Genomic DNA, 17,406 nt, shown 5'->3' on the forward strand with positions numbered 1-17,406 from the left:
TGTTGCTAGAAAATGAATTAAAACCCTTGCATGCGCAGTCGAGCACCGAATTTTCGGGACTGAAGTGTGCATGCGTCGGGCAGGAACCTGACAAATGCGTAGTAGAGGGCAAGATTTTCTGGACCGCAGTGCGCATGCGTCGGGCGGGAGTCCCACGCATGCGCAGTAGAAAGCCGGTGATGTATTAAATAGTGTCATATTGTCCGCAACAAGTTAAGGCGCAAACATCACATAATAATATGCTCAAAGAAGAGGCTGTCTGTATAAAATTATATGATACGATAGTACATATGAGATATTTCAGTTATCAAGTCCCAGGGGAATGCCTTTCGTTCCTTAAGTAGGAATTCAACACGCAGGGCTGCCACCGCAGGGAGCTGAAACCAGGCTCCTAGATTATTACAGAGATACAAAAGAAGAAGAAGGGGGCGCCTCTGGGTGTAGATTTTTTTAAAAAGCAATTTATTCACAAGTCCGCGACCCGCATGTCACACCAAACCAAACCAAGCCTCGCTTTGGAAGAACATCCCCTGCGTCCACCGAGCCGGCTTTTTTTGAACAACAAACCAGTGGTAACGCCAGGAGAGGACAACAGGACACTTGCGGACCGGAATAGAAGTGACAAACTAAATCAGATGACCCCTCTTATTCTACATGCCTGCTTATTTTATGGAAAATGTGAGTGCAAAATCTGTTTTAGAATGACTTGTGAATAAATTGCTTTTTAAAAAAATCTACACCCAGAGGCGCCCCCTTCTTCTTCTTTTGTATCTGTCATATTGTCCGCCCTGTACTGAGCTTGCAGGACATTCCGAAAGTCTCCGAAGATGGACGACGCCTGCGCACTGAGTCCAGGTTCAAGCCCCTCCATCCAAGTGGACACGGAGTTAGAATAAAAAATAGCATGGTGGGGCTTGAACCTGGACTCAGGGCTTAAGTACGCAGGCGCCGTTCATCTTTGGACATTTTGTACTGCGCAAGCGCTGCGCCTGACACTATCCGAATTGGGGGGGGGGGGGGGGGGGGGACAGTTCGCGGCAGAACACCGGTGTTCTGGCATATAGTGTGCTGCTATCGGATACTGTCCACCGTGCGCAGTCCGGCGCTCGGCTCTTTTATATTCCAACTCTATGTCCGCTTGGATGGTGGGGCTAGAACAGTGATGGCGAACCTTGGCACCCCAGATGTTTTGGAACTACATTTCCCATGATGCTCTAGTACACTGCAGAGTGCCAGAGCATCATGGGCAATGTAGTTCCAAAACATCTGGGGTGCCAAGGTTCGCCATCACTGGGCTAGAACCTGGACTCAGTGCGCAGGCGCCGTTCATCTTCGGCTATTTTCGGAATCTGAGTGTCCGCTGTGTACTGCGCATGTGCAGTACACAGGACACTATCCGATGGGGGACATATAGAGGATAGGACACCGGCTGCAGTATGTCCCATCCTCCTGTGATAGACAGCACACTGATCCAATGGTGGGATACGGAATCAGCGTGACGTGATTACAGGAGGCGGGACGTTGTTACTGCGGCCCGAGAAATTCAAATCCAGTTCCGTGATACACAGAGATCGCCGCTGATGCATGATGGGCACTGGTAAAGCTGAACATGGTGCTGCTGGGCTGCATATGACTGCCAGTGCCCACCAGCCTCACCAGTGGCCAGCTGCATTTGAAGGGCACTGGCAGGCTGCATTGATCTCTTGTATCATATCTGCAGTCTCTGACCATCTTCTGTATCATATCTGCATCCAATGGAAATTTTGCTAATACTATTAGCAATGTGTATAATTAAGAGACTGCAGACATGATACAAGAGACGGCTAGAGACTGCAGACATGACACAAGAGACGGCTAGAGACTGCAGACATGACACAAGAGACGGCTAGAGACTGCAGACATGATACAAGAGACGGCTAGAGACTGCAGACATGATACAAGAGACGGCTAGAGACTGCAGACATGATACAAGAGACGGCTAGAGACTGCAGACATGACACAAGAGACGGCTAGAGACTGCAGACATGATACAAGAGACGGCTAGAGACTGCAGACATGATACAAGAGATGGCTAGAGACTGCAGACATGACACAAGAGACGGCTAGAGACTGCAGACATGACACAAGAGATGGCTAGAGACTGCAGACATGACACAAGAGACGGCTAGAGACTGCAGACATGACACAAGAGACGGCTAGAGACTGCAGACATGAGACAAGAGACGGCTAGAGACTGCAGACATGAGACAAGAGACGGCTAGAGACTGCAGACATGAGACAAGAGACGGCTAGAGACTGCAGACACGACACAAGAGACGGCTAGAGACTGCAGACACGACACAAGAGACGGCTAGAGACTGCAGACACGACACAAGAGACGGCTAGAGACTGCAGACACGACACAAGAGACGGTTAGAGACTGCAGACACGACACAAGAGACGGCTAGAGACTGCAGACACGATACAAGAGACGGCTAGAGACTGCAGACACGACACAAGAGACGGCTAGAGACTGCAGACACGACACAAGAGACGGCTAGAGACTGCAGACATGATACAAGAGACGGCTAGAGACTGCAGACATGATACAAGAGACGGCTAGAGACTGTCATTATTGGCACCTTTAGTGGTCAAGGTCAAGAAAAATGCAAACAATAAATTCATATTAAAATGCCAGATACTAATACTATTAATTAAAAAGTTGAATACAAAGAAATGTGCAGCACTGGTATTGTTGGGCTTACCGTTACCTTCTTGACCTCGCCTCCGTCTAGGGGGTTCCCGTGGTAGATGGCCCAAAGAATTTCAGAAACTGACACTGGATCTTCTTTTTGGGTTATTTATGGAAAAAAACAAAAAAGAGTTTCTTAATGGAGGGTAGAGGGTTAGGAAGAATGTTCGGGTACTTTTGGAACTGCAAAAATAGGAAGTCTCACTATAGAAATCCAGAGAATTACCGTTTCACAACCACCGGATAGACCTCCTCTCGGTAGGGTGTAAAGTAAAGCAAAAGTCTCTGCCACAGACTTGAATGTAACTGAGGGACGTAGATAAATTTTAGAAAACGATCATACGGTACCAGAATCTCGCAGACAGTCCGGCGATACCGGTATCAGTATAGATCCAAAGTGTCCTTCAATTGAACCTCCAGGCTCCTTCTGAGAAACCAGCCTTACGCACGGCCTTCTCCCGAAGATTCCTCCTCTGGATGCTTCTCTAGATGGACGCCCTCCCAGAATGTTGCTCTCGCGCATGCCCGCCTGGTAGCGGCCGTTTACCATGTGATCGCTCCGTCAAATGACGGAGCGATTACTTGTAAACAAACCGGCATCACGCCAGTTCCTCCCTCCCCTCTCTGTACCGATCGGTACAGTGCGAAGGGAGAGGTGGAGCGCTGTGGGCTGGATGTGTAGTGCCCGCAGCGCTGCTCAGTGCCAATACTCTCCCCATACTGTGCAATATTTTGCCAATACTCGCACAGTGTTGCAAATACTCTGCAACACTCTGTAACACTGCCAATACAGTATTGCGCAGAGTATTGGCACTGTGCAATACTCTGCCAATACTCTGTAACACTAAACAGAAACAAAGAATTTTTTTTACTGAATTTTCAAATTTATTGCAGACTATTGCACAGTGTTGCAGAGTATTGGCAGCTGAAAATTCAGTAAAAAAATAAAAATAATCTTTGTTTCTGTTCAAATTTATTGCAGAGTATTGGCACTGTGCAATACTCTGTTGCAGACTATTGCACAGTGTTGCACAGAGTATTGGCACTGTGCAATACTCTACCAATACTCTGCAATAAATTTGAACAGAAACAGTGTTGCACATAGTATTGGCACTGTGCAATAGTCTGTTGCAGAGTATTGGCACTTTGCAATACTCTGTGCAACACTGCCAATACTCTGTTGCAGTGCCAATACTCTGCAATAAATGTGTGCAATACTCTGAACAGAAACAAAGAATTTTTTTTTACAGAATTTTCAGTCTTTTTTTGATTTATAGCGCAAAAAATAAAAACCCAGCGGTGATTAAATAGCACCAATTTTTGTGAAAAAAAGGAGAAAACACTTCATATAGGCAGTGTTGCATGACTGAGTAATTGTCATTCAAAGTGTGAGAGCGCCGAAAGCTGAAAATTGGTCTGGTTAGGAAGGGGGTTTAAGTGCCCAGTGGTTAAGGTTAAACTTCTTTTCTTCTAATTTTAATGAGTGGACACAAGTCTTGAAGTTTTGTGATTGCTACAAAATAATAAGTGTCACTTTTATTCAACAGTATTTACATTTGATACAAAAATCAGGAATCTTGCACAGCGTACCATAACAAGGTTCATTTCCCGGATACAAAGCACTGAATGTTCAGGGAAGAAAAACACAAAAGATGTAACTTTCAATTCTACATGTGATCTGTCGGCTGCCTCACCAGCCCTGAGAGGATATTGGTCGCAGGTTGCTGTTACCTTCAGGTGTACAAGAGCGTGTATTGGTGTTGTATCGAGATCTGTCCCCCATCACATAGTGTCCGCCCTGTAGTGTGCTTGCTCAGTAAGGAAGACAAGGAGTCTCCGAAGATGAACGGCGCCTGAGTCCTCAGTCCAGGTTCAAGCCTCTCCATCCAAGTGGACACAGAGTTAGAAAAAAATAAATAGCTGAGTGAAGGGGCCGTCTTACTTACTGCTACCGTATATCCACTTGGATGGTGGGGTTTAAACCTGGCCTCAGTGCGCAGGCGCCGTTCTTCTTCTGAGACTTTCGGTGTCTCCTTGTCCTCCGTACTGCACAAGCGATGCGCCTGCGCAGTACGGGGCGGACACTAGACGATGGGGGGGACAGTTTTAGACAGAACACCGGCACTTTGCTTTCTAGCTCCTTTGCCATACAATGTTCTGTTATTTTAAACAGTGTTGTGTAGCTAACCAATGAAACAGTCCGCAGCCACAGATTACTGCATTGTGCTCTTTGTCTAAGGCCCCTTTCACACTGGGGCGGTTTTCAGGCGCTACAGCACTAAAAATAGCGCCTGAAAAAACCGGCCCCTTTCCCTCCAGTGTGAAAGACTTGAGCGGTGCGCTAGCAGGACGGTAAAAAAAAAAAAAAGTCCTGCTAGCCGCATCTTTGGAGCGGTGAAGGAGCGGGTGTATTCACCGCTCTTAAACCGCTCCTACCCATTGAAATCAATGGGGCAGCGTGGCTATACCGCCGGCAAAGCGCTGCTGCAGCGGGGCGCTTTGCGGGCGTTTTTAACCCTTTTTCGGCCGCTAGCGAGGGTTAAAACCACCCCGCTAGCGCCCGCCGCTAAAAATAGCGGCGCTTTACCGCCAAGGGCCGCACCGCCGCAGTGTGGAAGGGGCCTTATTAAATTAAGCTCATTCAAGAAATCTACATACTAAAGAGCACAGTAAAATATGTTCAAAGTGCAGCAACCCATAACTAATGAAAACAAGGCTCTGATCTTCGAGTTTGCCACATCAATATGGAAGTGTGATTTATTTTTTTTAAATCATAAGTCAAGTGACAGCTCAGGCTGTAAGCTTGTAAACTGCAGGTAGATCCGCTTGGATAATTCTGGGCCAACGCGCCGGGACGTAGACGTGACTCCTTCTCCCCGCCGCACAAGGATATCACTCAAGAGGCTGTGTCGCTCTGCGTTGGTCTGACAGTAGCGATAGGCCTGGAAGAAAGGTGCAAAAAAAAAAAAAAAAAAAGAAAAAAAGTCAAACAAGGAGGTATCTTCGCCAAATTCTTCCATTCTACATTATATGCCAGTTTCCTGAACTGCCATTCAGTTGGTTTCAAGTAGATCATGTAACCCCCCCCCCCTAACCAAATGGCATTTAGTTTGCAGACACAATTTAACTGCCTCACCCCCTGAAGATTTTACCCCCTTCCTGACCAGAGCACTTTTTGCTGTTCGGCACTGCGTCGCTTTAACTGATAATTTTGCGGTAGTGAGATGCTGTACCCAAACAAAATTGACGTCCTTTTTTCCCCACAAATAGATCTTTCTTTTGGTGGTATTTATTTTTTGCGCTATAAACAAAAAAAATAGCGCCAATTTTGAAAAAATAAATAAATTCATTATTTTTTACTTTTTGCTATAATAAATATCCCTCCAAAATATATATAAAAAAAATATTTTTTTTCCCTCAGTTTAGGCAGGTATTCTTCTACATATTTTTGGTAAAAAAAAAAATAAAGCTAAAAAAAAGCAAAAAACATATATTGATTGGTTTGCGCAAAAGTTATAGCGTCTACTAATAAAAATGCCATAAAACTCTCCCCTATTTTGTAATGTCAGCGATCTGCGATTTTTATTGTGAATGCGACGTTAAGGCGGACACATCGGACATTTTTTGACACTATTTTGGGACCAGTCATTTATACAGAGATCAGTGCTATAAAAATGCATTGATTACTGTGTAAATGACACTGGCAGTGAAGGTGTTAACCACTAGGGGGCGGTGAAGGGGTTAAGTGCATCCTACAGAGTGATTTTAACGGTGGGTGGGGGTGGGCTTCAAGTCACATGACAGCGATCACTGCTCTTGATGGCAGGGAGCAGAGATCTCTGTCATGACACAAGGCAGAACGGGGAAATGCCTTGTTTACATAGGCACTTCCCTGTTCTGAGATTCCGTGACGTGATCGCCAGTAGATTCCGGGTGCTCTGACGCACATTACGCCCGCCCCACCCAGCTATGAGTGTCATCCGAGTATCTCTGAGTTCTCCGGCACCCCCGGACCTCTGGCCACATTCGGAAATATATACACCAGCAGCTTGAAACCTGCTCATCTTGCGAGACAGCGCACGCAAATCAAGTCAGGATTTTAAAAAAATATAGCTCGTCTTGCCAAACGCCCGTATACCGTGTTACTCGCAAACCGAGGTATCACTGTAAAGTAGCTTCTAAGTTTTAATAAAAGGACACTTCCGTACCTGTCCAGGGATCCATGGCTGTCCTCACCTGGGCTGGTTCGTCGCCAGTCTTTGGGTCCTCGGTGCTGGCATGTTTACTAAGGGAAGCCAGATGTGACTCTTTACAGCTGGCCTCTCACTGCGCATGCACAAGCCGATCTTGAGGTCAGGACTTTGTGCAGGCCGGTCAAGTTCCTACACGTCTTTATTGATGTTGCTTTGTGCACTGGTGTGCAGCCATGTTAGTACAGGAAGGGGCCATCTCCAAACTGTTCCCACAAAGTTGGGAGCATGAAATTGTCCAAAATGTCTTGGTATGTTGACACCTTAAAGTGGTTGTAACCCCTTTACAATCACTTTAAACCACGGGCAAGTCTATAATTAGTCTTGCCTGTAGCTGCGCTGGATATCTCCTAAACCTGCACGGTTTAGGAGAGACCCCTGTATTTGCATGCGTCATCGGCACATGCGCACTTAAGCCAACTGAAGCAATGGCACATACGTTGCCTTTGCTTCAGTTGTACTGTGCCGTTCCCGGTGGCTCCCACACGCATTCGTTGGAGTGACGTCATCGCAGGTCCGGCCAATCACAGCGCCGGAGCCACGATTCCTGGTAGTAATCCCCTGGAGAAATGTCGGCGGACCGAGGGGGAGACGAGGACGGTTTCGGGGACTTCGTTCTCATGTAATTCATAACGAGCTAGTATGCTATGCATACTAGCTCATTATACTTTTATCTTGCAGGTTTTTCTTTTTGCAATTGTTAAAGAAGGTTGACAACCACTTTAAAGGTGTTGTAAAGGTTTGTTTTTTATTTTCTAAATAGGTTCCCTTAAGCTACTGCATTGTTGGTTCACTTACCTTTTCCTTCTATTTCCCTTCTAAATATTCTTTTTCTTTGCTTTCTTACTTCCTGCTCCTCCTCAGTAAGCTGTTCAGTTAGCTGTTCTGGCTGACTAAACACCGCTCGGATGATGGTGTGAAGTTTACTGAGGAGAAACAGGAAGTGAGAAATTCAGACAAAGAAAAAAAAACATTTAGAAGGGAAATCGAAGGAAAAGGTAAGTGAACCAACAATGCACTAGCTTAAAGGAACTTATTTAGAAGATAAAAAACAAACCTTTACAACCCCTTTAAGGGTTCCCTTGACTGGAACTAAGGGGCCAAGCCCAACCCCTGAAAAACAGCCCCACACCATAATCCCCCCTCCACCAAATGATCTGAACCAATGCACAAAGCAAGGTCCATAAAGACATGGATGAGCAAGTGTGGGGTGGAGGAACTTGACTGGCCTGACCTCAAGATCGGCTTGTGCATCCACAGTGGGAAGCCGGCAGTCCTGACGTCAACCCGATAAAACATCTTTGGAATCAATTAGAGCGGAGACTGCGAGCCAGGTCTTCTCATCCAACATCAGTGCCTGACCTCACAAATGCGCTTCTGGAAGAATGGTCAAACATTCCCATAGACACACCCCTAAACCTTGTGGACGGCCTTCCCAGAAGAGTTGAAGCTGTTATAGCTGCGGACTAAGATAAACGTCCCAATACTTTTGTCAATAAAGTGTAAAGCAATGGGGAACAACTTTTTGGTGCGCACAGTAAGGCCACGTACACACGGGCGGACTGTCTGACGGACTTGGTCCGCTGAAACGTGTTTCAGCGGACAGTCCGCTCGTGTGTGGGCTTCAGCGGACTTTTTCAGCGGACAGTCTGGCGGACTAAGTCTTTCGGAATTTCCGTAATATTGTCCGTCCAAACTTGGTTTCAGCGGACAGTCCGCTCGTGTGTAGGCAAGTTGGACGGACTAAGTATGGCGCATGCTCAGAAAGGATTTACACGGCCGAAGGTTGCATTGCAGTGTATTGGACGTCGTATTTCTCGTCCCGTCGTACGTGCTGTACACGTCATCGCGCAAGCTTTCAGCGGACTGTCTGTTCATCGTGTGTGGTCAAGTCCGTTCATTCAAAAGTAGGACGGACTGTCTGTCGGATTGTCTGACGGACTTAGTAGGCCAGACAGTCCGCCCGTGTGTACGCGGCCTAACTAAGCTGTCATGGGCATACTTGTGATTGGGAGGAGCCTCTAATCATGTGATCACTGTGACAGCCAATTACAACAGACACAGTGATCAGAAAGCCCACTTCCCGCCAAGGGCCAGCGACAGCTAGAGAAAACAGGAAGGAAATGACAGATTCCCACAGCAGGAAGTCTGAACTCACCTTCATCAGTAACTGTGGCGAGGGATAGGCGGCCACCACTGCACTGGCGACTTCCACACTGACTCTGTTGAACTGCTGAATCTGCCTTTTCCACACTTCCAGCAGACCTTTCCCACATTTCTCTACACGCGCCCCTCCTGCCCAATCACCATCCATGTAAAAGGAGAAAGAGGTGTTGTCCCGTTGCTTCCTAAAAGAAAAAGAGAAATCCGAGCAAATTATTATTATTATTGGTGCAATTTATGCTGGGGGCAAAAAAATATATATACACCGAGCCATTTTTTTTTTTGTATTTTGTTCACATGTTTTAATAATAATTTTAGGCCTGAAGATTACTTAAAACCCCCAAGACATGACATATTTTCTGAAAGCAACCAGCCTAGAGAAAAAAATGATGGTAGTTCCTATTTTTATGTTATACGATATCAGCACAACGGTTTCATGAAAAGGAAAAAAAACATTAAAGTTAATTTTGGGTACATGAGCTTTTGCTGAGTAGTAGGGTTGCCACCTTTTCATCAAGCCAAACACTTAAATGCAAAAAAAAAAATTGCTGCTAAACGCTATAGGATTGTAAGAGACTTGGAGAACCTTTGGGTGCCCCAAGAAGAGTAGTGGCATGCCGAGGACCGCCGATTTGGCTTGCAGCAGGCTCCATTGGGAGCTCTCAGCCGTAGATCTCACAGCAGCCCTCTAGGAGAGGTGTGATGAGCGGAGACATGCCTTGTTAACATGTGAGTGCATCTATGGTGCTTTGCATATTTTACTTTTTACCAATAAACTGTATTACGCCAGGGCGGTCGTGCGCTCTCTTCCTTTGTGTTGTTCCAAAAGAATACAGAACTGGGTATTCTTTTCAATGTGAAAAGGCACCCAAAGGACTTTTCGCTTGAAGCTGGAATCAGGCCAAAACATCCACATGGTAGAACTTAAAGAATGTGCAAACAGAAGACCAGATGGCAACCTTGCAAAACGAAGAAACAGAGGTTTGATGCTGGAAAGCCAACAAAGCACTCACAGATCTAGTACAGGAGAGTGTGTCTAGACAGGAAAGGCTGAAGCGCGATCCTTGTGACCATATGTTTGGGTGATGGTCCGCTTGAGCCATCTAGAGATGATGGAACAAGGAGCTGGTCCACCCTTTTGAGGATTTTCAGGGATGACAAAAAGGGAACAAACCTTTCTGAAAGAAGCAATGGCTGAGAGATAAGCAGTCCATAGATTATACAATTTTCTTATCGTTTGATTCCCTCATCAACACATTTAGGCCTCTTTCACACTACTGATCCGTTCGGGTCCGCCTGTCAGTTTTTCAGGCGGACCTGAACGGATGCTCCATAGAGGTCTATGGAGCGTCAGATGTCAGCGGTGACATGTCCGCTGTCATCCAACCCACTCCAATCAAGTGTGACGGAAGAGAAACCTATTTTTTCATCCGTCATCAGATTGGATCGGATGACAGCGGACCCTGCAGTCCGTCGTCATCCGATCTCCCATAGGGGAGAGCAGCGCTCTGGCAGGTCCGTCCCCACGCAGTGTGCAGAGATGGACCTGTCATCTTCCTGCTCAGCGGGGATCGACGGAGCGATCCCAGGTGAGCAAGCGGATATCCGCGGGGCGGATCATCACTGATCCACCCCGTGTGAAAGGACCCTTAGTGTTGATGGGAGAATCCATCCTGCATCGCTAATTTGTTCTGCCAGCAGGAAGCCATCTCAGCTGGCAGAACACACTGATTACTGCTAGTGGCTCTAGCTGCTATCGCATGTATAAAAATCTGGCATGTTGGTTGTACTCAAGACGAAGACCGGCCAAGTTTAGATCCATCTATGGGCGGCTATAGACACTCACCACCCAAAGAGCATTTAGACAGTGCAAGAAAATCTCCTTTTGGGGAACAAGAGCTCGATAGAGCGATGAAAAAACACTCTAATGGCTGAGGTGTAAGGCAGAAACTACCTATACAGAACCAGAAAGGGTTTTTTGCAGATTAAGGCTGCCAGTTCAGACACTCACCTCGCACAGGTGAGTACTGCAAGAAAAATGACCTTGTGGGTGAGAGTAGAGAGTGGATTGTCTCTGAGGGGTTCAAATGGCAGTTTCTGAAGCGCAGAGAGAACCAGATTCAGGTCAGGGAAACAAGACAGGGGGCGCTACATGGGAAAACCCCTGTACAAACAATATAATTAAGGAGAAAGTGGCCAACAGTCTCTAAAACAGAATAGAAAGGAAGGGCATAAACCTGACCCCTGATAGTACTGAGAGGCAAACACTGGTCCAGACCCAGCTGCAGGAGGATTCATCCCACATAGAAACTCCTGGGATGAAACCTCAGAGACTCACACCAAGCGAAGTATGCCACTTGTGTTGATAGACCTTGCGGGAAGTAGTCTTTCACTTTTAGCATCTTATGAAACCTGACTCAAAGATACCCCTCTAACACAGAACCTGGGTTTCAATAGCCAAGCTGTTAAAGCCAATGACTAAAGCAGGATGGCAAATCAGTCAAGGAAGATGTTTTAAGGAAGAAAATATATAGGTTAAGCTGTACTGATCCCATGGAGCCACTAGAGCAGTGACGGCGAACCTTGGCACTCCAGATGTTTTGGAACTACATTTCCCATGATGCTCATCTACACTGCAGAGTGCAAGAGCATCATGGGAAATGTAGTTCCAAAACATCTGGTGTGCCAAGGTTCGCCATCACTGCTCTAGTGGCTCCACGGGATCAGTACAGCTTAACCTATATATTTTCTTCCTTAACCACTTCCCACCCAGCCAATGCATATATACGGCCGGGTGGGAGCCGTCTACTCCTGATAGGACGTTCAGGAATGTCCTTCAGGAGTAGCGGGATCGCGCGCGCACCCGCGCAGCGGCGCGATCCCGATGTGCTCGTGTCACCCGGACACGGCACATCTCAGATCGGCAGGAGGGCTCTGTGATTGGCCCTCCTGATCACATGACGGCCGTGTCCAATCACGGCCGTCATGTGATGTAAACAAACAGCCGGTTGCTAGGCAATCGGCTCTCCTCTCCTCACACGGAAGTCACCGCTGAGGAGAGGAGAGCAGAACGCTGCAGCCGGCTGATGATCAGTGAGTATGGGCTGCTTTTTACAGCTTTTTACTCACTGATCATCAGTGTAGTGTAAACACACAACACACCACACAGTACAAACACAGTCCCCACATATGTCCCCAAAACACACATGTCCCCAAAACATACATGTCCCCAAATAATAAAAACACATGTCCCTAATAATAAAAACATGTCCCCCACATATGTCCCACTAAAATCACATGTCCCAATGATTATCTGCACACATATGTACGTGATCACCTGCACACATATGTACATGATCATTTGCGTACATATGTCCGTGATCACACAAACCAATTATTATACACTTAACGGAATTTTTTTTACCAAAAACATGTAGCAGAATACATTTTGGCTTAAATTTATGACAAAATTTGATTTTATTGGATTTCTTTTCAAATAGAAAAAAGAAAATATTGTTTTTTTCCCAAATTTCCGCTTTTTTTGCGCTTATGTCGCAAAAAAAAAAAAAACGGAGTCGTGAATAAATAACACCAAAATAAAGCTCTATTTGTGCGAACAAAATGATAACAATTTCATTTGGGTACAGCGTAGCATGACCGCGCAATTGTCACTGAAAGCTCTAGAGCGATGAAAGCTGAAAATTGGGCTGGGAAGGAAGGGGGTGAAAGTGCCCTGTATTGAAGTGGTTAAAACATCTAACTTGACTGATTTGCCATCCTGCTTTAAAGGAAGAAAATATATAGGTTAGGCTGTACAGATCCCATGGAGCCACTAGAGCAGTGATGGTGAACCTCGGCACACCAGATGTTTTGGAACTACATTTCCCATGATGCTCCACTACACTGCGGAGTGCATGAGCATCATGGGAAATGTAGTTCCAAAACATCTGGTGTGCAAAGGTTCACCATCACTGCACTAGAGCATCCACTGCTTTTGCTAAAGGATGCTTATACCTGAAGACAAACCTGTCCAGTTTGTAGTTGAACCTGGAAGCCAGGAGGTCCACATCCGGCATTCCTCATCTCCGGGTAGGGGACCACCCCCCAGGTCCAGGTGCTGCCAGTTGAGGAAATCTGCCTTCCAATTGTCTATGCCTGGAATATACACAGCTGACAAGGACTTGAACATGAAGTTCTGCCCAGGACAGGATATATTTTACTCCTCTTGCCATGAGGAGATCTCTGGTTTTCCCTGATGATTTATGTAGGCCACCACCCTTGTGTTTTCCGACTAAATCCAGATCGGAAGACCCTCCAACTTTGGGCAATTTGGCTGTCTCTGCAACATTGGATGATCCTATTGAAGTATGTTGATCAGGAAATAATACTCCTCCAAAAAGTACTGAAATGGTCCCTAGCACTCCTCCCCAGTCCAACGGGCTGGTATCTGTCCTGAGGATCCTACATAAAACACAAAGTAGGTGGCTCAGGGCTCAGGACTCATGTTCTGGAGCCAGGGAAGTACTAAGCCAGGAATAATCACAGCAAACTAAATCAGTTTGTCCAAAGACCAGATAGACGTGCCCCACAATGACAGAGTATTGCATTACCAAGGGCTGGCGTGACACTTGGCAAATGGAAGTGCCTTGAAGTAGGCCACCCTATTGCCCAAGACATTCATGCAAAAGCAAAGAGTTGGATGGCTCCTGGACTAGAGAGTTTGAACCCGATAAGCTAGTTTCTGAGGTTTCTGTGGTGAAAGGAACACCGCATTAGTGTTGATGGGGGAATTGAGCGATATTCTTTCTTTCTGAACAAAAAGGCACCATCTATGGATGGCTTAAGGCCCCTTTCACACTGGGGCAGTGTGGGTGTCGGCTGTAAAGAGGCGCTATACTGTCATTTTAGCGGCACTATTTGGCCGCTAGCAGGGCGGTTTTAACCCCCGATATCGGCCGAAAAAGGGTTAAAACCGCTTGCAAAGTACCAGTGCTTTGCTGGCGGTATAGCCGCACTGTCCCATTGATTTCAATGGGTAGGAGAGGTTTAGGAGTGGTGAATACACCGCTCCAAAGATACACCGCTCCCCTTCAGATCTGCAGTGTCTGATTGTGCATCAGCAGGAAGAGGCTTTGTCATCCAACTCCCTCCGATCAGCGCCAGAACGACCTTCCATACATCTCAGGTAGACCCTTTTCCACAAGTGACCATTTTTAAATCATTTTAACCACTTGTTTACTGAGCACCTAAACCCCCCTCCTGCCCAGACCAATTTTCAGCTTTCAGCGCTGATGCACTTTGAATTATAATTGCGTGGTCATACAACACTGTACCCAAATGAAATTTTTATCATTTTTTAGCTTTCTTTTGTTAGTATTTGCTAAATTTGATAAGAATTAAAAAAAGTAAAAATACATTTTTTTTTTTTTGTTTTTTTTTTTTTTTTTTTTAACAAAAAAAAAAAAAAGCAGAGGTCATCAAAGGTCATTTTTCTCCTTCATTGATGTACGCTGATGAGGCGGCACTGATAGGTGGCAATGATGGGCACTGATTGGTGGCAATAATGGGCACTGGTTGGTTACACTGATAGGCAGCACTGCTAGGTGGCACTTGTGGGCATTGATAGGTGGCACTGGAAGGTGGCAATGGCAGGCACAGATGAGGCAGAATTGCTTCTTCTTCTTCAGGACCAATGTCCCTTGCGCATAAGCCGGTGATCAGCTTTTTTTTCTCCTCAGGCTGTCAGCGTGAGGAGAAAAAAAAAAAACTGATTACCAGGCTTTTGTTTACATCATCTGCTGTCACTGGATGATGATCACGTGGTAAGGGGCTGGGACCGGACCGAGAGTCTCAGTGACTCGGTGATCACAGGGCGCGTGTGGGGAGGCTGTCATATGACCGCCTCCCAGAAATTCAGGTCCATGCTGTGGCCGTCATTCAGCTATAGCGTGGACACCAAGTGGATAATCAATATACAGCTATATGCTCTTTATCTTTTTCTGCTGCAGTCTGCACCAGTACAAATAGTCCTGTGTACATTGCTTGGTAATAGTTCAAGTGCAATAAAACAAATTTGAGTCATATCCAAGGTGCACATGTTCCCATGCACACATACTTTTGTATATGTGTGTATAATACTATAACTTTTACCCATAGAGCGGTGCTTTTCTGAGGATCAGAGAAGACAGGATCAAAAAGCCTTTTTTTTTTTTTACACAATGCAGAGGAACCCTTAGGTTCCACAGTGAGTATAACAAGCATGCTTATACTGCATATACAGACTGATTTTACTTTTGTGGGTTTGGTAACACTTTAACAATGGGAAGCAAGCTGGCCAAAATCTGTCTGGATTGAGAGGCTTCCATCTAATATCCGTGCAGTATGCTCATAATCCTCCAGATTTATGTTTGCGGCCAGACTTACTGAACTAGGTAAACATTGCACTACTGAATTACACTCCTCCACCCCCAAACATAACTACATCACGTGTCCTTACTTGGTTGGAGCCTCCGCTAGAGCTTTGCTAAACATGCAGACAAAGTCTGAGAATTCCTTCCAGGTCTCCAGGAACCAGACATGGACATTCATTTGTAGCTGCAAGACCATCAAAGTCTGAAATACAGGAGATGTGAGAAATCCACAGTTAATTAAAATATAAATCAGTTTGGTTACATTTTTTCTCCCTAATGTAGGACAAGGCAAGCATAAATTATAGACATGTGCACACTGAAATTGTTTGTTTTTTCGGAATTTCGTTTTCGTCCGAAAAATAAATTTATTTAGTTACTCCTGAAATTCGGTTTTATTTATTTTGTTTCATTAAAAATGCATTGGTCCGAAAATCCGAAATAATTAAGGTGGAATCTGTCATTGAAGGCTTATGGTGTCTGTCGAATGTTCTAAGAAGATTCGACGGAGCAGCGAAACTGTACAACGCCGCAATCGTACATTTCCGGTCGAATGTTCCACCTACAAGCTATAGTAGAATTCTAATGTTGTATGACACTAGTAAATTTATTAATTATTATTACTAGTCAACCAACATTAGAATTCTTCTATAGCCTATGGGTGGAGCATTCAACCATAAATGTCCGCTCGCGGCGACTGCTTTGTCGAATCTTCATGACGAATCTTTTCTCTCTATATCGAATAATCTTGGACTAATAGAGTTAGGTTAGGCACATTTGACCTTTTTTGCTATTGTCTCTATAATGTCAAATCTTTTCTCTCTATGTCGAATCTTTTCTCTCTATGTAGAATAATCTTGAACCAATAGAGCAAAGGTTAGGCACATTCGACCACAGGTTTGATGGACACAGATCGCTATTGTCAGCGTCATGTCGAATCTACTATTGCAACAAAAACGAAAATAAAGCATTTGTTTATGTCGGATCTTATGGTTTTCGGATTCTGCACGTTCGTTATCGTTTGTTAAATGGATAGCGAAAATACCCGAAATTCGGATGAAAACGAATGCACATGTCTATAAATAAAATCATCTCACCTCCTCCACATCTACTCTGCTAAGTTTCGGCAGTTCTTGAAGATCTTTTTGTTTGCGTTTCCTTTCTTTCGCCCCTTCTCCTCGGACGGCATCTTTAAACATTTTCTTACCTTTTGTCTTCTGATCGCTGCAAGTAAAAGGAAGATGTGAGACTTTGTTTTTTTTTTACTTTAGAGATGGTCCATTATTGTATTCATCACCGGAGCCCACCTGAAATACTTCTCTATCCCCATGATCACAAGTGAGGGGATGACACGTGACTTGCTTGCCATGATGTGGGACACAAAGCCTCTTAAGGTACCCGTGCTCTGTGTGAAGTGTGCCTCCTGTATGGGCACAAAGGCAACACAACCTTCAATACCAGGAATGGAGACACAATTTTCAGGCTCTTGAGCTTTTTCAGCTCTGAACTCTTGCAATGAGACAGATCATTCGTGTCACATAACCAGGATCTGGACTCCTAATATTTTGGTATTTTTAGAATATCAAATTGAATTGACAACAGTATGATGACATCATACACAGCTCTCTCTCTCTCTCGTGAGAATTTGCCAGGAAGGGAGGGGGGTGAGTCATAAAAGGGCCAATGAGAGCTGCAGAGCTGGAGGTGTGCCTCTGTGTAAATCCAGGAAGTGAACAGGCAGCAGCTTCAGCTGCCCACAGTTAAAATGGATACAGCCAGACTCAGTGGAGGGAGATTTCTGCAGCATATTTGGCAAGTACAGAATTACAGTATATATAAAATAATATGCAAAGTG

The 17,406-nt window shown here is 45.4% G+C and overlaps 1 protein-coding gene across 1 annotated transcript; it reads right to left on the reverse strand.

The window, feature by feature from the left end:
- Positions 1-4,233: 4,233 nt before the first annotated feature.
- On the reverse strand, positions 4,234-16,974 carry EME1 (essential meiotic structure-specific endonuclease 1; the record flags this gene model as incomplete). The annotated part of the gene is given in 5 exon segments (XM_077458905.1): positions 4,234-5,673; positions 9,140-9,329; positions 15,641-15,756; positions 16,649-16,775; positions 16,859-16,974. Coding segments are annotated over 5 exon segments (720 nt in total), but the record flags the coding sequence as incomplete, so codon positions are not given.
- Between the last annotated feature and the right edge of the window lie 432 nt (positions 16,975-17,406).

The sequence above is a fragment of the Lithobates pipiens genome, unplaced genomic scaffold, assembly GCF_037356315.1.
Source record: "Lithobates pipiens isolate NorthernLeopardFrog02 unplaced genomic scaffold, aLitPip1_a1.2 Scaffold_28, whole genome shotgun sequence".
NCBI classification, from domain to species: Eukaryota; Metazoa; Chordata; class Amphibia; order Anura; family Ranidae; genus Lithobates; species Lithobates pipiens.